A 24,808-nucleotide genomic window follows, 5' to 3' on the forward strand; every position below is an offset into this window, starting at 1 on the left:
CAAAGCACTGAGCTGATCTCCCTGTGCTATGCGGCTGCTTCCCACTAGCTATCTATTTTACATTTGGTAGTGTATATATGTCCATGCCACATTATAGCCCTTAGCATTCTAATCAGAGTTGTTTTAAATTCCCAGTCTGATAATTCCAACATCCCTGCCATGTCTGATTCTAGTGCTTTCCCTGGTCTCTTCAATTTGTATTTTCTATCTTTTGGTATGCCTTGTAATTTTTCTTGATAACTAGACATAATATACTCTATAAAAAGAACTGCTGTAAATAGGCCTTTAGTAATGTGATGGTGAGGTGTTGGCAGAGAGGAGGCTTTCTAGAGTTCTGTGATTAGGTTTCAGTTCTTTAGTGAGCCTATACCTCTGGACTGTGAACCTCACAAGAGTTTCTCAGGTTTTTTTCTCCCCTTTAGGTGAGAGAGGATTATTCCAGTGGGCTGCAGTTGGGTATTTCTCTTCCTCTGGTCAATTAGAATGTGGTAATACCCCAGTAGATTTGGCTCTGATTAACTAGTTTCCGCCCAGGGCAGGCCTTGTTAAGAGCAGAGTGTCCTGGAGTATTTAAAGATGTTTCCGGTTCCACTGAAGCAGGAGGGCATGTTCCCCAGTATTTGCTGTGGGAATCTTATCAAGCTCCTAGAGGTAAATTTCAAAATATTGTGTTCCCCCCACCTTTTGGCTGAATTCCCCTGGAGTTTTTAACTCTCAGACTTGTCCTCATTGAGTGTCCAGCAATTTGTCAATTACAGTTCAGGTTTCTCTACCCTGGCACTGGCTGCTGGGGCCGTTTCCACTCCTGAGTCTCTGCTCTGGTAAGCTGAGACTCTCTATCCACCTGCCTGTCTCTACAGCCTTGGGGGCAGCAGTTTGTGCTGTATCCATGCCGCTCTTAAGAATCAAAGAAAAGTTATTGATTTTTGAGTCTGTTCAACTTTTTGTTTGTTAGGTCGGAGTGGCAACTTCCAAAGCTCCTTAAATATGGAACCTGCAGGAAGTCCTACACTTTTTATTTTACTAAAATGGGAACCTACAAAATTGACAATTTTGTACCTTGATTTATTTTCATTTATATCATAAACTTGTTCCTTGTTAAATATTCTTTGATGGAATTTTAATTAGTGACAGTATCTTTTATCACATTACACATTTTTTATCTGGTCCCTTATTGCTTAAACTGCTCCCAGTTTTCTGCATTATAAACAGTGCTTCTGTGAACATTCATAGAGGTAAATCTTTTGTACATCCATGATTATGTCCTCAGGGTAAAGAAAATAGCTCTTCTTAACCTAATACCACAGATGAATTAGCAGAAAACATCCTAGATACTGCTGCAGTGGAACAACTTACACCTTTTAAGATATATAATATGAAATCAGTTTCCTTGTTCTTTCATCAGTTCACAAAGTGATTGAGCCAGTTCTATACAACCTTTCACTAATTTGGGGGGTGTGTGTGTGTGTGTGTGTGTGTATGAGAGAGAAAGAGAGAGTGAGAGAGAGAGAGAATGAGACTGCTTATGGAAGTGTTTAAAATTGTTAGAGAAATAAAGACTGTTTTTCATTTCATTTCAAGCAAGACTCGTACTGGGAGAATCTGGAAATCCCAGGTTCTTTTGTACTTTTATTCTGTAACTTTCATAAGACAGAAAAAAAAAAAACCCAAAACAAAACTCTCTCCTTCTTAGATGTGGCATGGAGACAGTTCCTCTCCAGAGGACATCACTTTTGTTACTCTGCTCTTCTGACAGAATTACCTATATGAAACTGCTGACTTCACTTTCTGGATGCAATGAAACCAGAATTCTAGCCAGCTTCATCTATATTGCCTTGACTCTTCTTCCTTTTTATCCTGTCAATTCCCTTTTGCCAAACACCACTAGGACACACCTGTCCTTGAACTATTTTTTTTGCTAGTTGCAATGAAGAGAAGGCCACCATGGAGAACCATGGGACACCTCAGTAAGACTGTATTAAGAAAAGACTCATTGTAGGGTTTAGGGTTGCATTAAATGATTTGAGGAAGGGTTCATGGAAGCAGGGCTTTGCTATAGTTTGCTTGCTGTCTAAAAGCACATGTAATTTTATGGTTTTGTGTATTAACGACTTATTGAGAAGCAGGGTAACCAGCTATACCAGTATACTTGAAACTGAGGGGGTCTCTGGGACACAGCATTTTCAGTGCCCAAACCAAAAATATCCCAAGCAAACTGGGAGGAGCTGGTTACCCTACCTGGAAGGCGAGAGAAGTGAAAAGAGGCTGAGACTGGAATTGGTAAAGAAGCAACGTCAGTCACAGGAGCCAGGTCAGGATGTTTGGTTATTTTGTGGTTTGGACAGTATTCATGTTTTTGCCTGGATTCAGACATGATTACAAAGTGGTCTGATCTCTGACTTAATCCATCATGGTGACAGGTGGCCTTGTCCGATGGTGATGTTCTGCAAAATTGTTGATGTTCCGTAGGAGAACAGGAGGCCACCTCCTAGCAACGCCAAGGCCTTCACACAGTATCAGGACAGTATCTAGCTGTCAGGACCTGCTTTCCTTTTCTCCAGTTCCCTTCTTTGAGGATTTGAGAGATACATTTGAGGTTGGCCTAAGATGACAGTTGTGAGAGTCTCTAGTGGTGAGAGCCTTGGTTCCAGTCATACTGGTTCTGGGCCCTAATAAAATGCTCTGGGCTTTGAAACATTGAGTAATAAAAGTATTATCCATCTCTCTTAACACAACTCTTCTTCAATAGAGAAAAGTGTCTTAATGATTGAGACGATGCTAAGTTAATAAATGTTAAATGTTTTAAAAATCAAATACTCTTTTCCCTTCTTTGAGATTCAAAATTCACGTGAGCATATTTTAGTGTTCTTAGTAATACTGCCATAAAGAAACCCAACTTATTTTATTTAGGACACTTTTTTCACAGAACGCATTAACATTTTGATGAACACTAATATTTTACTATTAAACTAGTGTTTCATAGAAATACTAGTTTATTTAGTGATTGTCTCCTAGTATGCTTTTTGTTTTTTAAATTATAAATATATGTGAAGGGTAAATAAGGTTCTGATTTAAAATGAATAAATTTTCTTAATTATAGGCCTTGAAAAGAAATAGTTTCACGTTTTTCAGATTTATTGTTTTAATATTAAGAGACAATATTAAATGGTGGTTGGATTTTGGGGGGGAAAATACTTAACTAGTGGATGAAAATATTATGTATTTGATTTAGTTTAGTAGCTTAAGGTTATAATACTAGTTAAATAATGAAGCATTATTTTAGTTATTAACATTGGTTCATTTACTTTAGCTGTCTTAAACTCAGTTTCGTTGTCCCACATATTATTTGTTTAACAATTATAAATAAATAAATTGTTTAGCAATTAGTTTTTATAACAATGGAGGAAATAATATGGCCTTAGCTATATTGTAAACTACATTCATGAACTTTCCTCTAGGTTCTGAGGACTACCTTGACGTCATTATTCCAACAGACCTAAGAGTGGAACATTCTGGGCAAATAAGTGAGAGAAAGGAAATTGAAGAATTATCAGAAGCTTCAAGAAGCACCATATCACAGGCGGTGGTGCTTCCCGCTGAGATTCCATGTGAGGTCAGTAAAGACACCTTGTTATTTAAGTGACTGCATTATTTTAATGGATACTGCATTTCACTAGAATGTAACTAACACTAGAAGCTACAACATAGAGGCATTTTTGTCTACTCTGTTCATGGCCATGTCCTCAGAACCCAGAACAATATCTGGTAGTTAGTAGGCATTTGATACATATTTGTTGAATAATAAAGTATTGAAACATATATGAAAGCATCATTTTATTAAATGTTACTTGACGTGTTACAAGCAGATTTACAATTGCTGTATATATCAAGCTATTTAAAAGAACGTTGGATTCATATTAACCAGATCAAGGATTTTATTTTCATAAAAGGAAATACATTCTTGAATAGAATTTGAAAATACTTATTTTTTATGACCACTGATTTTTAAATTATAAAACATATATCAAAGGCTTACATTATGAAGTGGAACTATCATAGAGCTAGAAGAGCTGGTCCTTTGGGGAATAAAAGTATAATGTTAGAGGGAGTGGATTTCTCAGGAGGTGACTATATCAACACATGTTGCCAACATTTCTTCCTTCTAAGTCTTTTTTGGACTGAACCACTAAAATAAGCCTACTGCTAGACCTCGACCAAAACTTGGGCTACGTAATCTCCAGACAATAAAAAGATGTTGGTCCTCAGTGTCTATGGTGTGCTTGAGCAGGAAGAGCAAAAGATACAGGACGACCTTGAGAGTTGCATGAGAGGGTCCTTCAGGTGGACACCAGTAGGTTAATGTGACAGGAGCTGCACTTGTCTGCTTCCTGGGAGGCATATTTTGGGAGAGAATCCCCTGATGCTGATGATACCAGCAGCCCTGGGAGAAGCAGAACGTTCTGTGCAGTTTGGGAAAGCTTAATTCCCTCACCTCCAGGCCCCATCCCCAAGCAGGACAATCACCGTTTTATAATGTTATCAGTTCCAGAGGAACAAAAACTTCTTTGACACTCCCTTAAAGACCCCAGGAACTGAAACTGTACAGGTTTGAGGGAACTGAGATAGAGGATCAGGCAAAGAACAATTAACAACCTACTTGAGGAAGGGAGATCAGGCCAAACAAGCAGAACTAGTGGCTCCTATTGAGTCAGAAATAATGGAAGAGACAGAAATAAATAGAAGAGACTATAAAATGGAATCAGAACTGTTCTCAAGTAGGTAAAGTCAAAGCCAAAAAAGAAAAAAAAAATAACCCTCTGGAACTAAAAATTGCTCACCAGGAATTATGCAATGAGTCTAAATAGCTGCTTTCAAAAATATCTGCAAGAGTAAAATTTGAACAATATAAAACCTTTCCATTATTAAATTGCAGAGAAATCAAAATCCAAAAATTAAACCCCACTGCCCTCCAAGCAGAGATAGCTCATTCAGATGGCTGAGTAGGGTGAGGGTTCTTTCAGGAACAGAACTGTGGGCTTTTACTGACATGGATACAATTCTTTCAGACCCTCTGCAGTTAAATTATTTCAATTCCAAATCTCTCTTGGGTACCCCACTTTTTAAACAGTCCTAAGAGTTGAAAGGTCATATAAGATTATTTTAGTATCAGACCTACACATTAAAAAATTGAAATAAACAAATCCCTGGACCAAAAACAGTCATCCCAGTCAAAACCTTGTATTCTCAGAACCTAGATCTCAGTATAGTCTGAATCCAAGTCCCAATTTCCAAGCACCACAGGAAAGATTATTTGTATCCAAATGAGTGAAAATCATGTTTCAGATTTGCCAGGATAATGTTCAGTCTATGCCAATTGTCTGAAAGCACAACCTTTGAACATTTCTGAGAAGTCTTTGAATTACTGGGCAAGTAGAGTCCACTTAAGGATACGGCCTCCTTTCTCTGGAAGTGATATTTTTGAGACTTCCCTGCCATCGTATAAAAATCTAGAAATGTACAACCCTGTCCTTGCCAGTCACCGGGTCATATTTGAGATGTGCCTCTTTCCCACCCAGTTTCTTCAGAATCTGTGAATTTCCCCTTGTGGTTTTCTGTTTCCAGCATGCCAGTGCTGAGTTGACTGGTTCAATCTAATAGCATCGTCTTCATTCTCTCTCTGATGACCAGAGAATTAGTTGTATTCTCACCTGTTGCCTCTTGCTGCAGAACTGCTTGGGTCTGTGGACCTGCTCCTTGGAGAAATGCTCTCCCTGTTCCCTCCTGTGCTCTGGAGAAGCAGCATAAGTAGATAGTTTAACTGAGGCAGCAGGTAAGGCTGCTGTTGCTTTTGACCCCAGGAGCCTGGCAGTATTGATCTCTCTGCTGAGTCATCTTTCCCAGCATTGTTCCTTTCCATGGATTTCGGATTTCCTGGACCCTGAAATTTTGCACCCCTTCAAAAACAGCAGAAAAAAGGTTTTTTTCTTCAACAGTTTTTTTTCATGCGCTAGCGAAGATGTGCCTCCAGTGTTCCAGTTATGTAAGTTATTCCCTATCTTTTTAAGAAATACCTAAATGAGTTTTAACAGTTTAATTCTGCTGCTTAATTTTGCCTCTTTTCTAGGATTAGCAATATGTGTTCTATTTTAGTATGTGTTAAGCTTTTTTTTTTTTTTTTTTTTGGTTGGTATGGGCGAGGATATTTGCTTTTCTAGCATATTCTTCCTGATTTCGTCTTGTCTAGGGTAATTGATCATGAGAGCTATGAAATCAGTGAATTCTAAGCCTGCTAATAATAAACACATCCATTGTTCAAATGAATCTTACCCAGTTTTTGTCCTTGATGGGTAATCCACCTGGGAGGCATCCTTCCATTGGAATAACATCCAAACCAGAACTGGACCGGGTCTGTTATTCGCTAGCTTCTTTTCCCTTTACTGTGTATTTACTCCAAAGTCCTAATTTCATTAATTTCTCAGGCAGATTCCCTCAGAGCAGTGGGTCTTATCTGGGACCGAATTGGCTGTCTCTCCCAAAGGGACATTTGGCAAAGTCTGCAGTCAGATTTGTTGTCATAACTGGGGGGTTGCTACTGGCATCTGGTGGGTAGAAGCCAGGGATGCTGCTAAACATCCTGCAGTGCACAGGGCAGCCCCACAGCGATGACTTCTCTGGGTCAAACGTGTCAGTACTGCCAAGGTTAAATCCTGCCCCAGCGGGTAGGAAATACATTCATGCCTCTTAATAATAGGTCACCTTCAGATCACCTAGTAGGGGCATCGAGGGGGCCGTGCTCCTCTTCAGAGGCTTGTCCGCAGTCCTGCCACTTGTTCTGTGATCACTCGTTAGAGCTGCATCATCTCTAAAAAGTGACTCAGTCACTGGATTTTTTTTTAATGGGTTTGACCTGCATCTTTAAGAGAGAGCCTGTGAATGTCTTCCTCAGCGGGCGGCCCTCTCGGAAGTACTGTGGTTTACTCCCAAGATGCCTCCTGCCTCTGCTGTGACGTCCCTGAGCCCCAGTCACGGGCCAGTAATGGCCTCTCTATTGCTTCTTCAGTAGCACCATCCTAAAGAGCAGTCAAGGGCGAGCTTATTTTTTTCTATCTCGTTTTGTCTGCGTAGGCAGGGCTTCAATATGTCATTCTGCCTTCCTTTTGATAGAATCTGCTGCAATCGCAGCTCTTCTCCACCCCAAACCTCTTACTTCCTTTGGTATAATTAACTGATGTTTCTTCATATTTATGTTATTCTCCCACTGCTACTGTTCTGACAAGACTGAAATATGCTTTTAAAAGTAGTCGGGTCACTTGTTGATTTCTTGAGCAAATTTAGTTCTTAAAGTTGTAGCATAACCAGAAGAGGCCTTTTAAGGGGCCTTATCAGCATCTGGATCTATATTAATTTCATTGAATCATTTTTCTATCTGAATCCTAGAACATGGCATATTCCCTAATAAAGACCTTCATTTTATTTGACCTTCACTGATGTTTAGCTTTGTGGCTGCAACCATAATATGAGACGCCAAACCTAGATCTGTATAGACCATAGATTATATAACCAGTGAATCTAGAGAAACTCTGAGAATATATAAAGGGGTGTGACTTGTAGAAGGGCCCACAGGCAAACTACAAAAACTTCAGAGATTAGCTCCTACCTGTTCACTCCTTGGCACTGAGTACAGTTTAAAACAATACACAGAAGCTAACAGCACTGCCCACTTATTTCTGACACCAAGTCACACACTAGTCCTTGGTAGCCAACCTTAACTTAAAGTCAAGTCCTGTGATTTAATGGAAAAATACAGTTAAAGCAGCAAAAGATTATTGTGTGTATCAATGCCTAAAATGTGCATGTTGTGAAGTATTACCCCTTTCGAGATAAGGTTTTACGATGACAAAAGATGTTTTTTCCCTGTAACCAAGTGGTTCTTAAACTAAGCAGCAGATAGAGGATTACTAGGGGAAGTTTTAAAAAGTAATAATGTCTGAATCCTACCCCCAGAGATTCAGATGTAAATGGTCTGAGTTATGGCCTGGACGCTGGGAGTTTTAAAAGCTTCCCAGGTGATTCTGAAGGTGAGAATTAGTAGCCAAATTTGGAACCATTGCCATGACCGAATCCTTGCTCTGCTGTCACGGGTCAGATCAGGGTCAGCTGCAGGGACTTGCACAGTGCTGGCTTAATGAGGCCCATGCTCCTGAGCTTGTAGAGCTAGTGCCTATTAATTATGAATATGAAAAGAGCCATTTGTCTGTGTGCAGGTCATAGTAAGCTGCTATGATCCACTAAGATCAAAATCCTTTGTTACCGGTACTTAATGATTCATTAAAGCCTAAAGACACCCATCCTGACAGTCTAGAAACTCCACTACCTGTGTTGTATTGTAGACAAAGTTCCAGCCCTTTTGGTGAGGTCTCAAGGGTTGTGACCGTTGCAGCGAATCTGTAGAGTTTGGAAGTGATCATTACTATAACTCCTTCTCTTTCTGAATGGTCAGAGCCAAATAAGGGATAAACAGAGAAGTCAGAAAGATTGAGAGCAAAATAATGGCTTCATAACTGATAACACTAAATTTATGACCATTTGAGTGTCCTAATATTTCCTCCATTGAATTAAATGTGCCCAAATAATTATATCTTTAATTAAGATGCCCATAATAATTAAGGACAGGGCTGGACGAGTGCAGGCCTTCCCTCCTCCGAAGCCCCCTTCGTGCATGGAGATGCAGGAAGCAGATGAAGCTGTGAGTCCTGGGGGGCTGAGGAGCAGAGCTTGCTCAATGTAAAAAATGTCATATTTTTATAGAGGTATTCTATCTGAATTGAAAAATAAATACAGATTATCTCTTATGTACCTAATTCTTACAAGATGCCGCAACAACATGAAAAAATAAAAATACCTTCGGGATGTTTAAAATCTATCTGGGAAGCCTAGACACGGGCATGAAAAGCGTAGTAAGACCAGAGGGCATGGCTTAGAAAGGGTCAAATGAGGAGTACAGGTGCGAAATGTTTCACGATTCCTTCGGAAGTTGTGCGTGAAACCTGAGTTGGACCTCGATGGAGAGGATACATATGGGGAGATGGAGGGAGAGGAGGAGCTCAAGGGCATGCCGACGTATGTACAAACAGGAACAGCTACCTAATTAGCAGGGCCCGGTGCAAAATGAAAAGGTAGGGACCTCTGTTCAAATTATTAAGCATTTCAAGCTGCAACAGCAGAACATTAAGGCAAGTGCAGCGCTCTTCCAAGCGCAGAGCCTGTGAAGCTGCAGAGGTTACATGCCCATGAAGCTGGTCCCGGGTACAAATGAGGTGTCAGTGCCTCCTTGGGGGTGGTCTGTATGCTTGTCTTTTGTTGAGAACTCTTCTCTGGAAATGGTTGAAAGGTGGCGTCCTGCCCTCTGTTAGGGAGAGAATCTGATGCATAAGAAGCAACCTGTGTGAGCCCTCGTGAGAGGATGCTAAGGCTCACTGAGTTTGGAAAGCGAGAGGTCAAAGTTATACAAGAAGAGATGATGTACTCAGGGAAGAGAACTCCGAAGAAGTTTGAAGCTGAGGATCTTGGGGCTCTGAGCCAACGTGAAGTGGGAAGTCATTAAAGCTTCAAAGTAAGGAGTGAGATGTGAGCAATGGAGGAACTGAAGAACTGTGCTGGCAGTGAGGTCCTGTGAAGAGGAGGTGGCAGATGTGAGCACTCAGATGAAGCAGTGCGTGGGGAGGCACAAGCGAAGAAACAGAGAGGTGTTTCCGACATGTAGGGTGTGTGAGGCCAGAGCAATAGGTGGAATTGTGGGATCTTTTCTCGATGAGCAATTTACTTGGTGTGGAGAAATTTAGTTCAGAATAATCTGTGGACAAATATTGGAGAGTGCTAGACTCCGATGGAGAAATGCCTTAAGTGGTTGTGTATCAGCTGAAATGATTTTTTTAACATCAACATATTTGTAGCAACTCTTTTTTTCAGAGCTTTAAAAATGTAAGTTTTATTGGTGGGATTTATGCTTAGGGAGATAATATTTAATAAGAGAACTTTGAAATTAATGACTTTTGGGTAAACACAATTTTGTAAGAGCATGTAAATGAGGTTTCTGTTTATTTTGTGAAGGACTGAAATTTAGTTTGGCTTTGAAGAAAGCCTTTGAAAGGTGATATCTGAGATAATCATAAAAATATATTTCATTTTAGTTATTTTGAAGGGTTAAAAGCAAGATGTAAAGAGTAGTACAGATTTTAAATTTAGATAGTTTTGGTTCATCTTCAGAATGTAACTCTCTATATTAGTTACGCTATTTGTAAAAGAGAAAAATGATAGCCTTCCATTTTGGTTTTGGGGTATGTGTGTTTGTTTGTGTGTATATGTATGTGTGTTTGTGTTGGTTAGGATGAAAGGCAATGGCTTTATATAAAAAGCATAATTCCTAGTATAAAATAGATGCTCGATAAATATTTATTCCTTCTTTTTTTCTATATTAATTCTAATCTTCTTATCCTTAATTTTCTTTCTGGATTGTTTTCAAAAAGGTTTTCAATAACCCTTTATATCTTATGTATATAGATTTAGCTTTTCCACCTTAATAAAATCTTGAAATTTTTAGATTTATAACCTTTGTCAACTCAATAACCTTCACTGATACTCATCATAAAGAGTAACCAGAGAACCTCTATTAGGTAAGATTAAAACTACACTTGACCCTTGAACAACAGGTTTTGAACTGCATGGGTCCACTTCAACATGGATTTTTTTTTTTTAACATCTTTATTGGAGTATAATTGCTTTACAATGGTGTGTTAGTTTCTGCTTTATAACGAAGTGAATCAGCTATACATATACATATATCCCCATATCTCCTCCCCCTTGCGTCTCCCTCCCACCCTCCCTATCCCACCCGTCTAGGTGGTCACAAAGCACCGAGCTGATCTCCCTGTGCTATGCAGCTGCTTCCCACTAGCTATCTGTTTTACATTTGGTAGTGTATATATGTCTGTGCCACTCTCTTACTTCGTCCCAGCTTACTCTTTCCCCTCCCTGGGTCCTCAAGTCCATTCTCTACATCTGCGTCTTTATTCCTGTCCTGCCCCTAGGTTCTTCAGAACCTTTTTTTTTTAGATTCCATATATATGTGTTAGCATACGGTATTTGTTTTGAACAAGGGTTTTGGACTGCACGGGTCCACTTAAACACGGATTTTTTTCAATAGTAAATACCCCAGTACAACATGATCTGTAGTTGGTTGAATTGCGGAGGGCCTAATATCAATTATACATGGATTTTCCACTGTGCATAGGGTCGGTGCTCCGATGTTGTTCAAGGGTCAACTGTCTTAGACATTTAAAACAATTCATCATAATTAAATTATAAGAGGTCTTAAAGCTAAACCTGTTCAGTCCTCTCATTTATCGATAAATACACCAAGTTCTGGAAAGGTAAAGGAAAGGGATTTGGAAAAAAAAAAAAGATTTGTTAGCAACTGAATTACATTCCTTGGAGGTCTGTGAACTGATGCTCATCACCCTCAGATAGAACCTCACACACAGGGATGAGGTAAGAGGAAAAGGGAGAAGCTCTGTCCTCACTGTCTTTTCAGTTGCAAAATCTGGTGTTGGGGAAAAAAAATTGAGTATTCAATAGACATCAAGTTGATACCCTTAAAATGCCGTGAGAATCACCTTTATATATTTCATTTCTGAATATGGCTGAAACTACAGACACAGTGGAGATATATAATTATCATGTGCAACCTTTATCATTAATAAATGCACTGGGTTCTTTGGTGAATGAAAACTTTTAAAAATGCCTAATTGGGTTATATTTTTCATCTTATAGAATCCTGGTGAAATATTCATTATTTTGAGAGATGAAGTAATCGGTGATTCTGTGGAGGTTGAATTTACGTCAAATAGTAAATGCATTAGAACACGGCCAGCCCTCTGGAATAAGACAGTCTGGTGTATGAAAGCTTTAGGTAAGAAATTTTTTTATGCTTTAATAAATATAAAACATCATTCTGAGTTTCTTTCAATAAATTTATGGTAAATGGTTTCAGTTCCTTACAGAAACTAATATTGTTCTGCAGGTGTTTCCTGTGTTTAGCTTTCACATACCCAAGGCTGTTATTATTAATCTGGATTCGCAAAAGCACGAATGTGTAAATTATGAGAACTTAGTTTGTGTACCATGTGGTAAAATGACAGCCAGTAACATCACATACTTTATGTCAGCAGAGAGCACTTTAATATGTCAGCTATTAAATATGGAACTAAAATTATTTGCTTTATTGTAACAGGACTAGCAGACTTTTGGATTTTCATTCATGATTTTCTTTTTTCTTCTTTACTTTCTTTGCCATGCAAAAAAAGTATATTTTTTGAGTATATTTTTGTTTTGGAAAGCATAGTTCTTTTTCACTATTTTATCATCATGGTACCATTTCTATATACAATCTTCCCTCTTTTCCTTATTTAAATTACGAACCTAACCATTTTATTATCCAACTTCGCTTCAGCATGATAAATTGCATTGGATTTAAAATTCCAGATGGAATAGACACACTTGCCGTGATAACTGTACTAAAATCAAAATTTAATATATTAATTTCTGAATGTTTTGATATAAAGGTAGGACTACTTGGTTTTTTAATTTATGGTGTCCTTTTATAATTAGAGAATAAAATTACCTAACTTTATAAATGTGAACTTCATAAAATATTTTAAAGTACGAAGATATTCAATCTTATTAAAAATTTGGAAATGTAGTAAAAAATATTTAAAATTAAAGAGTATATCAAATGCATCCTGAGCTTTTTTGTTTTCTTTTTAGACTGTAGCTATAATGAAATCCATTTACAGGGCATTTACAAATCTTTTCTGTTGTGTTGTGTAAACCATGTACCCCCTCTATGGATTTCCTTGCACAGCTTAGGTCAGAGTTGGATTATAGAAAGGAAAGACTTTACACCAATCATTTATAAACATCTTAGACACTGCTTCCTGTCATGGACAAGGATATGCAGAAGTGAGATGAGAAAGAATTCTTTCTGTTTCTTTTCCTTTTCTTCCAAAGCCCCTTACTTCCTTATGCCACATTTTTAAATGATTTAATGAGCAATAATTTCTAACTAATTAGTTTAGAAGTTAAACTAAATCTAGTTAGACTAAAATCACTACAGAAACATCAATATTGCAAATTAAGAAGTACTTAGATAATACTTCCCAAGTAGCAAATCAAAATGTCAAATAAAATTGTTCACATTAAGATTTTATGTTCAGTTTACCTAGTAGCTAAGAGCAGCGCAAAGAATAAAATGTCAAAGTTCAGATGTTTTTCAGAAAAGGAGGAAACTGTAATTCCAAATTTTCCAATATATACCAGGCCATAATATTATCCATGTGGTTGAACAGCAAATTTGTAGTAAAAATAAACCAACCAACCAACCGTTATTTACCAGTTATGCTAATTAAACCTTTCCAACTCTTTTTTTCAACTGGTGTATTCTCGAAGTTAATGATAGATTGTCTTACAAAATGTTGGCTGCTATGTAGCAATATACAGGATAGTTCCATGAATAATTATGGGAATAGGTATGGGACATGCCTCAGCAGAAATGGTAGTACTTTCTCTGCCTCAAGGCACAGTTTCTTGAAATTTTTTGAACCCTAGCAAGAACTACATTTTACCTTATGACCCAGTACATATGCATGAAAACATAATGAAAACAAAAGTTTTAAAAGCAATACTTAGACTGATGGTTTCAGCCCTGACATATAAAGAGCTTGGAAGTTGCCACTCCCATTCTAACAACAAGAAAAAGCCGAACAAACTGAAAATCAGTGACTTTTCTTGAAGTCATCGGAGAACTAAGGTTGTAGGGTAAACAATCATCCCAGAATCTGGAGAGAAAGGTAAATCAAGACTCACATCTAAGATCTGCTTACCTGGAGCAGAGGTCACTGGAGCCGTAAACTGGTAGGAACACTTAAATGGTAATTCTGATGAATTGCTGGAAGCTGAGTGTGGACTAGCTTGAAAGTAAGAAACTCCTGGGGGCTGTAGTCTTAAGAGGCACCTATAATTTTGTGGAGTTTACTGCCAGGAACCCCATCAGGTTCACACGGTGAAGATCTGAGAAAGATCCCCTGAAGGGCTCTGCTAGATCAGAAGACTAATGGTGAAATACTCCCAGGATGTTCTCCGTAACAAAGGTCTACTTTTCAGGGGAAACCACTTTACCAGAGCCTCATCCCAGCTGAGGAAGGGCATCCATCCTGTTGTAACCCCCTCTAGCCCTCAAGTCTCACTTAAGGTGGGGAAGGGAAAGCTATGCCACAGCAGAAACACTTGTGAAGGTCACAGCTGAAAGACACAGGCCCACCAGAAGACTGATTTAATCATAAGATTAGACTGCTTCCCCTCCCCTCAAGCTGACCATCACCACAGCAGGGTTCCAGTGTAATGGCAGTGGATTACAGTTGAAAGTATGCAAGATGCAGAGTCTTTCTGAGGAGGAGGACTTACGGAAGCACAAGATCAGGAGGGAAGACGAGGACAAGGACAGTAGAGGAATTTGAAGACTCTGGTACCCACAGCTACAGCAAACAGTAAATACAGCCTAACTCCTAGACGGATTACTCTCAATACACACTTACCTGTTTCATTTCTTCTGTCTGATACAGCATGTCTGGTTTTCAACAAAAAAATTACAGAGCATGCCAAGAAGCCAGGAAAAAACAGTCTAGAGAGATAAAGCACACATCAGACCAGACAGATGTGACACAGATGTTGGAATTATCAGACAGGGAATTTTATATAACTATGATTAATATGTTAAGGGCTATGATGAAGAAGTAGACAACATGCAGGAACATTTGGGTAATATAAGTAGAGAGAAAGATACTTTATTTCTTCCCATTTTTTCAGTGTTCGTCAGAACCTACTAAATTGATGTCGTGACGAACTAATGGGTCACAAACCACAGGTGGAGAAACTACTCTTTGGAACCGCACTGCCCAATATGATAGCCATTGGCCACATCTGGTTACTTAAACTTCGTTATAATTAAATGAAATTTAAAATTCAGCTGCACTGTCCATATTTTAGGTGCTTCATTGGAACATATCCAATGAACATATCTCAGGAAGTTTGACTGGACAGGACTGACCGTACAATAGAGTTCCTTTTTCTCTACGCCAATTCCGGAGTAAGAGGGAGTGCCCGGCGCGCTCTTCCAGGCTGGCGATCTGTGCAGAATCTGCAGTGTAGTTAAGGAAACACTTAACTGGTGGCCAAGAGGGCTGTCTTTATTCTGTATTGAACCATTTACTGGGTAACTTTAGACAAGTCTCTTGATCTTTCTGTGCCTCAGTTTTCTTATTGATAAAATAGCTTCTCTACTTACATTTTAAGTCCTCCTTTATAGGATGTTTGGAGATAAGGGAGACAATGTATAAGACAACGCTAAACATCCAACTGAGGAACAAAGTGGAACGAAGTGTCAGTCTCTCCCTCTGGCAAATCCCTTAAACATGAGTGGCTTTTCTGGAATAACTCACATTCAGCTTCTGAATGGCGTGTGATAAACCATTTAAAAACTTCCTTCTCTTCCTTTTGGGGAAAAGAATTGAGGGGGCCATCTTTCTCTATAAATACTATACTCCTCATATTGCCCCCTCTCTCCTCCTAGTCTTCTGTTTATATCTCTTGATATAAAATTTGTCCCCTTTCATTCTTGGGCAGTCATGCTCAGGAGCACTCCTAATTCTGTGTCATCTCCTGTGTAGTCCCTGTACCCAATGGTGACTTCCAGGACAGGAAATGATCTCAGTCAGTAGCTCAGACCATCTAATCATTGTCTATAAATATTTAAGCCTTTAAAAATTGTTTTGTGCTACTTCTTCGATTACCAAATTAAAATGGAGGATCTAACCCTAAAGTGGAAACATACCAGGGACCCTTCCCCACTCTCAGGGTTCTTTGGAAGAATATTGATGCCTCAGGTTCAGGAGATGGCCTCCATCTGTCAGTATCTTTCCAATCTAGGAAAACTGCTCATGTGACTTCATTTCTGATCACCTGGCTCATGGCTTAGTCAGTCACATTACTTAAAATGTGGTTTGCTCTCTGTAAATGTTCTCTTGTGCTATACCCAGAGCCTCCTCTACTGAGTCTAGCTGGTGTTGAGGGCTGGTATGGCAACTTCCCAACACTGTCCCAGATGCAGGCTTATTTCTAGTCATCGTTCCATAGTCCCCAGGGTGTGGTCATAATAATCATGGAACAAGATGACCTCTAAGCTTCTTGCTATCGCACCTATATTCCAAGCAATGTGACGAAGCAAGGTGTGCTGGAACCATTGCATTTCAGGTTGCAAAACGCAATTCTACACATCTCTTCCCTACTTCACATTCAGTGATATTCCCTTGTGCACTAGTATTCTTGGGCTGCCATAATAAAATACCACAGACTGGATAGCGGCCACCTTCTTGCTCTGTCCTCACATGGCCTTTTCTCTGTGCACATGCACTTCTGGTGTCTCTTCTCGTAAGTCCTTATTAGATAAGGGCCCCATCATTATGACCTCAATTTAACCTTAATTACCTCCTTAAAGGCCTTATCTCCAAATACAGTCATATTGGGGGTTAAGGCTTCAGCGTATGATTTTGGGGGAAACACAGTTCTGTCCATAACACCTTGGTAGCTTGAAATTGGCCATGGTGGGAATATTTATACCACAGAAGTTGGCAAAACTATGCATCAGTGCTTTCTTTTTTTCCTTTCTGAGAGTCCATTTATCAGCACACCACTGGGATAAAGAAATGGAGAGGGCCTCATTAAACTAAGAAGGTTTCTGTAAGACATATCTGCTGATACTTCATTAGTCAGAACTTAATCCCAAGGTCATATATAGCTGAAAGGAAGAATAGAAAATCTAGTCTTTTTAGTTGATCAGTTGATTTTGTGCCTAACAAAAAATAAAATCAGAATTCTGTTTCTAAAAGGAAGACATTGGGGTAGGCAACTAGCATTTTCTGTTAGAGAAGGGTACCCCTCTAAGGCCAACTAGAATTCTTTACTTCTTTGGAGACCTCCTCTTAACCATTATAAATAAGTGTGTATGTGTGTGTGTTAATAGACTTTCAGCATTGAGGTATATCAAATGCTCTGAGGTCTTCTTTTTATAGTTCTCAGAACTCAAAATTTTCTCTACTCAACCCAACATTTTGCCATACTAATATACTTTTTAAATGTATGTCTCTTTTTAGCTTGGTAGCAATTCAAAGAAAAACAAAATTATGTTAAAGTACAATTATGCTGACCAAGATATCAGGAATAAATCAGTTTATTCTCATGTTAACTTCTAAAGAAATTAGAATATTTTAAGTATCCTATATCAAAGAAAGCAAATATCCTCACTATGTATCTTTCATGATTTATCACCCGACTTTCTTTCAGAAGGTTAACATCCCATCATAAAACTCCTAATCTCTTTTCTGATAAACAAGTCAATATTTTCTTTCAAAATCATCTTTATGAAATCTACTGAAATTGATTTCATTTCACTCCAGTAACTCCAGAACCCCCTTTACTATGTGCACACAGCTGTAGCTGATGAGGTGGCTTTTACAACTTGCAGCTTTTTTTGAGATTTCTCTTACATTCTCTATTGGATGAATACTTACTTTTGGAAGAGAGAACTTTTCTACATATATTTTCTTTATAATACAGGTTAAGTGTCTAGTCAAGCAATATGAGAGGAGGACATTTTAGCTTCTTGATCTAGTTAAATATAAGATTGTTATGTTGGCTTTAAATTTTCCTGAGCAACATTATAAGAGGTCCTTTATCCTCTTCAGGAGATAAAGTAAAATTAATGCTTAAACCTTAAGAACTTTTAAATATTCAACATTTCATCAGGTGGTTTCATCAGGTGGCTTGTACTTAATGGCTTATTCCAAACCCCAGATGTTTGCATGACAATTTTCCAGGAGAATTTGGGAAATATCTCTGTGACAAAGAGTGAAAGTTTTTAAAGTGTGTTCTGTGAATGAATTTAAAGAGCTAAATTTTGTTTAATTTTGTTACAATAAAACACAACCTTTCCATTGAAGTGATTATTTAGTGTTATTCTTTCATAGAGAGCACAACAGTCTCGCGTAACTTTAACTTTCTTGATGTGTTACAGCAAAATTTACAATGGGGTGTATCAGTCACCTTGAACAACTTGTTCACAAAAAGGATGAATGGATGGGGTAAATAGTACTTAAATAACAGGGCATTAAACCTTGCCTTCCCAAGCGTTTTTCATTGTTATCAATTGAATAAAAGTTCTATAATTTCAATCAGCTCTACTCTTTCTTTTTCCAAACAATGTTAAGAAACTTTCCTGTAATTAATGGGAACTTTCTTCCTCAGATTAATAACAAATACTTAACTTTTAATGAATGACTTTACTGTTGTAACTTCAAAGTATTACGTAGAGATGATTATGGATTACCCCAAAAAATGGAGGTTAGAAGATAAGGAGAAAAGATTTAGTGTTTTGCTTTTATTATAATTTTAACATATGTTTTAATCCTTTAAGTTTTTTTAAACAATTAAGTGCAAAATTACATATTCTATTTCGTGGTTTCTAACTACTAAGGATAAAAAAAGAAAACAAGTGTTAAAAGCTAGTAAAATTGTTATGAATTCTTAAAGCCTGACTTCATATTCTCTAAGAGATATAATACTGTGGTACATGCATTTATAGACTCAGCTCCTAACTCTCTCTTTGTGTTTTATAAGATTTTCCTGCTGGCTCTGTCAGTGTCAACGTCTACTGTGATGGAATCATTAAGGCCACAGCAGAGATTAAATACTATTCAACCCCAAAGGCTATGAAATGCCTATTGGGAGCGGCAGGTCCAGAAGATGGTGTGTACCAGGTAAGTCGATCTTTCCATGAAGTCGACAATAAGCTAAAGAGCTAATGTGGAATAAACGAATGCATACTTTGGTATAAAGTCTGAATGTTGGTTGAATAAGAATGAACTACTGATCATTAGGAAAGGAAGAAATTGACCTATGTGATGCAGAGATGTAGATGAATTAGTCTGTGTAAGTCAGGTCCTTCCAGATGTCGTCACTGGGAGACAGGTTATCCATTACAAAATAGCTGTTGTCATGGGCTCATTTTCAAGCTGTTGCAGACCAGATAAAGAAAGACAGAAGGATTAAAGAGAACTCTTAAACAATGAATTTCCTCTTTATCCAGATGTGGGCAATACGAGATAAAAGAAGGTTTGAGGTTAAGGACTCAGAAAAAACAAGAATACCACCAAAAAGGAAGTGTGTGGTGTTAATCTAGAAATTGTTATTTTCATGAGGAAATTTCCAAGCTCAGTGTATGTTTTTCTTAGTTTCATTTATCATTGTTGTCTGACAGTGAAAGTTATTCCTTTAAATTAACAACATTTATTTGGAATTCCAGAAATGCTAAACTTTTCTGGGAACTCTGCAAAGTGGCATTGCAGGTTTTTTTCTCTAGTGTGACAAAGTAGGACTCAGAAAGGATGACTTGGTGAGAAGTTTCTAGTCCTCTCCAAGGCCCTTAGTTTGGACATTCTCCAGTGAGTGATAGATGATGTGAGTGCCCTGCCCTAAGGGACTCATGAACTTAGAATGTAAAAAGTGCATTTTGATTGACTGTAAGCCATTAGTTTAATTTCTGAGTTCTGTTTTATTTTTTTGTTACCTGACCTACTTTCAGTGGAGAGAAAGCTTGCTTAATGTGGAACTTCTTTATGTGCTTATTACATCAGATTTTCAGAGTGAAATGAATGTCATTTCTTTTAATAGCTGCTTGATAATTAGAATTATAACTTTGCTTAATTGCCTTAGTTTTTCTCTGGGCAGGGGAGGAGACCAGAGGAGAGGCGAAGAAAGAGGTAGTTGAATTGAATATTCGATCTTCAGATTTACCACAAAGCACTCCATAAGACTTGTAACAAAACCATCAATGATAGGAATGTTGACAGGTTGTCGTGAAGCCTTACTGTTTAAACCAGTTTGGAATTGTAGGCTTTGTTATTTATTTTGTGTGACACATTTTTCTATTAGAGTTCTCCTTTATGAAAGATACATTTTAGAACAATGGAAAAGGTAAATGTTTTAGAGAAGGACAGGGAGTAAAATACCATTTGTCAAACTGAGGAGTCTGAGGACATTTGACAAAATATCTATATTGTAACTGCAAAGCAAGAATAAAAGTAACAGCTTGAAATACAGATTGTTTCATTTTCCTGTGACACGTCTACCTTATCCTCTACCTAAAAAACTTTATTCGTTACAAAAAGACTAATAACAGCATTATATGGCATTATCAGTATTCAGTCAGCATAGAAGTAAAGCAGTCCCCAGAACACATTTTTGTGTTGGTTTTGCCTTTGGGGAGGAAAAAACTCTTTGTATATAGTGAAAATTAAATGTAATTTTTGACTCAAACAGTTTTTCAGAATGTTGTAACATGCAAGTCATGATTTCTTCTACAGCTTTGAATGAATAAAAACTTTTTTGAGTAGTTTTTAGGTAACTAGAAAATGCTCTGTTTCATTTTTACCCTCAGTGTCAGAAATGAGAGGTGAGGAAGGGTTTCTCCCCTCCACTGATTCTTGGTGCCTATAGTGAAAGGAAGATTGTTGGACAGTCACAGCTTGATTCAGGCTTTTACTCTGAGGAAAGAGGCACTTTAAACCTGAGGTTTGAGTATGGAGAGGTAGAATTATTCTAAGTTGGTGACAGCAGACCACAGCTTGGTAAGATGCGTTAAGAGATTTGGTTTAATGTATACAATTTAAGATGGGTTTAGAGGTTTTGCTATTGTCATGAGGGGACCTACACATATTGTGGAATTAGATTAAACAAATTCTGAGTCTGAGATCTCAGACCCGGCAGAGCTACACCATCACAATCCTGACACATGGAAAAGGCTGCAGTTCACTCAGTCTCCAATCACATCTTGGACTAGGTATGACACGGGGTTCGTCTCATCCACTGGCATCTAGACCACATGAGGTATCCCTACCTTGAATTTACCGAGATGGTGAAAGTTGGACTCCACCCTTGATTTAAAAGAAGGATCTGCGGGGACACAAAGGAACCTTGTTGTGTTTTAGGGTTACTTGGCCTCAACGGTGGTGTCCCAGCCCACACTGTGCTTCTCCTTGTTGGCATTTGGTTGTTCCTTTGACGTTTGGCTTTGCTCTCGTGTACATTACATTTTAAAAGTTGTGTAAAAAGCTGTGCTTTTCCTCTCCAGCATACAACACTGCAGTAATTGTTTCCTTCATGTGCTTCTCTACTACTTTAATTGGGCGATTTGGATACGTTGCACATAGTCCGCTGAACATCTCTATTCAAAGAACAGTGTACGTTGTAATTTTATTCACCATAGTTATTGTGTATTTGTCAGGACATATACCAGCAGATTTAAGGTTGTGTTTTTTTTTAATATTCCACTTACTTAGCTGAAATGGTATACTATAAGAGCTATTCTGAGTTTTCTTGTACATTTTAATGGCAGACGTGATTTAAGTAATCCTTAAAATTAGTAATCAGATACTTCCTATAATCATTTAGAAGCTATTGGGCATATAATAACATGAACATTCTGTAAATTTGAGGAAAGTAATAATAATTAGAAATCTATGGATTTTATTTTTCAATAATCCTCAAACCTGTGATAAGAGACTTTCTATTATCATTTAAAAGCTGTAGGGCATATAACAAAATGACCATTCTGTGAATTTGAGAAAAGAAACGATAATGAGAAATTTGGTTTTCTTAGTTTATTTTTAATGATGTCTATTAGGTTTTAGAAGACTTTACCTAAACCAGCTCAATTATCTAACTGCTTCCTAAATTATTTCGTCTTTTTTGGATAGATGCTAAATCCCAGCTCCTAGCCTCAAAAAGGTAGAATTTCCAGAGCCTCATCTAGAACAGTGAATTCAAATGAAAAAATACAAAGCCCAACTTGGGAAGATATTAGAATTCAAGTACTAGTGTTAGAAAAACTAGTAACTCCTATTTGACTGAGATAATTAAAACCTTTGAGACTTCCATCTTAGTTACAAAAGAGTCTAGGGGCAACAGTAAAGTTAACTTTGTATAGGAAAAACTAGATACAATATGAAAACCAAATTAGGTCAGAATGCTAAATGAACATAGCAATTATTGATCAAAGCATTAGGATCCTATTTATTAAAAGAATTTTTGAAATGGTACCAAATAATTTTTATTAGTTGTATTTTGTATTAGTAAAAAGGTATATTGTGTTGCATGTATTTATCGTCTTGCATATGTTGCTTTATACCTGTTGAAATCTTATTTTCATCTTCCTGTTAGGTGCACATGATTGCCAGTTTTCACTAAATTGTATGAATTATTCAATCTTTGGTTTACTGCCTGCTAATATTTAATACACTGTGAAACCAGATGGGGTTGGGGTGAGGGAAGGTATGGACTAAGGGAACCCTCACATCATGAGGAATTTCCCAGTTTTTTATTAGTTCCCTTAGAGGTTAGTTTCTTCATTAAGTTAAAGCTCAGGCATTAGAGGTTATCTCCCTAAAAGAGTTCTTCAGAAGATTCTTCCTACTGAGAGATACTGGGAACTCCCCAGCCTTTCAGCAGTTTTTTTCAGGTCCTTGCCTCGCTCACAAGGTTGATGGACACACAAAGCTTCAGGGTCATAAATCTTTTCCAACACTGACTCCCTACCATAGCATGCCTCCTTGTCTCCTTGACTCTCTCCATGGTTCCTATGTTCTAGCCATCCAGGACTGCTCCTTCTTTTATCAGTAGAACATGTTAAGCCATTTACTCCCTGCTGCCCCGTCTAGAAGGCATGGGCATTGTGTTTTTCATCTTTGCATACCCGGTTTCTTCACATAGTTATTGTTCCTCATACGTACGACCCAACTGATAATTATTGTTTAAAAAATGGGAAAACAGTGATCACTGGTTTTTTTCCAGTGCTATTTGAAATAATAAGTGAACAACTGTAGTCTAGGTATATAAATAAGAGAGAAATGAAAACTGCCCTTTTAAAGTACACTGTTATTTATTTATAAAATTGAATAAATGAATCTGATGCTTATGAAAGTAAGGAACTCTCAGAGGTTCATGGTACTAGAAAAATGAAGAATTTGTGCTATAACTTGATTCTTCATACCCTACCTCAGTCATGAACTCCATGTTAATATACTTCATTACCAACTTTTAACAGCTGTAAAGAGCTGTTAAAGGTAAGATTCCAGTCTTCCCTTTCTTTAGAATATTAAAGAAATGTTTATTACTCAAATATGCTTAAGATCTTATGTCTCTTTCAAAAGGCTGCTTATTATCTTTCCTTTTTCTTACTGGAAAGTGGCAGTGCAGCATAAGAGAAATAGTTCTGGATAGGGCCGGAACAGTTGCAGCGGCCATGGCTCACGGGCCCAGCCGCTCCGCGGCACGTGGGATCTTTCCGGACCGGGGCACGAACCCGCGTCCCCTGCATCGGCAGGCGGACTCTCAACCGCTGCGCCACCAGGGAAGCCCTGGATTCTTTTATTGAGTAGCAGCCACTTCATGAGAGCCCATTTTCCTTAGTGCTAAAGGAGTTTCCTCATGTGCACAATGAAGAAGCTAGAGTATGTAATCTCCAAGGTCATTTCCAACTCAAGTATTCCATAATTGTAAACCAAGAGAAAAAAATTACTTAGATTAGGAATTATGACCATTCTTATTTAGAGGACTGACTTGCAAATACATGGGCTCTCCATGTAGCCTTTATTTCCATTTTATTTGTGCTTACTCTTAATTCTTCCCCCAGAGAAGAAGAAAGTGATTTGAGTTTCATGTACCTTTGATTGGTTTTTTAATTTGTTTTATATTTCTGATCAAAGATTTGTAATCAGACAAAGAACAGTCTAATAAAATGCAATCTGGAGATTTATTTCTGGATTCATTTTTCATATTGCTTGTGCTCCTAATTAGATTGGACCAATCAGAATAAGGCAAATCTATTGAAGCTTGTACTTTACCGATAAAACAAGCAACATTTCCTTTGTACTATGTCTCCTTTATGCTAGGTCAAGCAACAGTTAATGATGCCTGATTAGGATAGTTCAGACTTAATGATTATACTCACCACAGTTACAAATCATTGAATCAAACAGGAACACACAACTTAGTACACTCATCCATTTATTTAGAGAAAAACAAATAAATTAGTTAACTTTAACAGCAGATATAACAGCTATTATGAGAAAAAAATATTTCTGAGTGCAGAAAGAGCCATTAACTTAGCCATTGACATAACTATACTGTTGTTTCTCTACAATTCTTATCTTATAAGCCATCTCAGTCCATTTTCATAGTTATTGGTCCCATATGTTTTCATTTATGTTTAGCTACTGCTTAGAGTGTATTTTATTAATGATTTCTTAATTTATAGTTTCTGCTCACTTGATGGAAATAAATACTTCCTTCATTTTTTATTTCTCCCAAACTGAAGCATCTCTCTTGCTTCTTACATTTCCCTCTCTTCCTGTCCCTGGGGCTGGCTTTGACTGCCCTTTGCAGAGGATGTCTGTGTGTTGGTGTGAGCGCTACTTATAACCACCCCCATCCAAGAGCAGCCTTGTGCTTTTAACTATCCAGTTCTTTAGAGCATCCAGATCTTCAACCATAAGGAATTTTTTTTTTTTTTTTTTTTTTTTTTTTTGCGGTACGCGGGCCTCTCACCGTTGTGGCCTCTCCCGTTGCGGAGCACAGGCTCCGGACG

At 37.9% G+C, this 24,808-nt stretch overlaps 1 protein-coding gene across 4 annotated transcripts in view; it reads left to right on the forward strand.

Moving 5' to 3' along the window:
• Positions 1 to 24,808, forward strand: part of BANK1 (B cell scaffold protein with ankyrin repeats 1) — a 319,375-nt gene that overhangs the window by 78,661 nt on the left and 215,906 nt on the right. For all 4 annotated transcript variants that reach the window (XM_028491690.1, XM_028491692.1, XM_028491691.1 and 1 more), the window contains exons 3-5: positions 3,459 to 3,613; positions 11,830 to 11,968; positions 18,784 to 18,923. In XM_028491690.1, coding sequence (XP_028347491.1) covers positions 3,459 to 3,613; positions 11,830 to 11,968; positions 18,784 to 18,923 — 434 coding nt within the window. The remainder of the gene's footprint in view (positions 1 to 3,458; positions 3,614 to 11,829; positions 11,969 to 18,783; positions 18,924 to 24,808) is intronic.

The sequence above is a fragment of the Physeter macrocephalus genome, chromosome 7 (genome assembly GCF_002837175.3).
Source record: "Physeter macrocephalus isolate SW-GA chromosome 7, ASM283717v5, whole genome shotgun sequence".
Classification (NCBI taxonomy): domain Eukaryota; kingdom Metazoa; phylum Chordata; class Mammalia; order Artiodactyla; family Physeteridae; genus Physeter; species Physeter macrocephalus.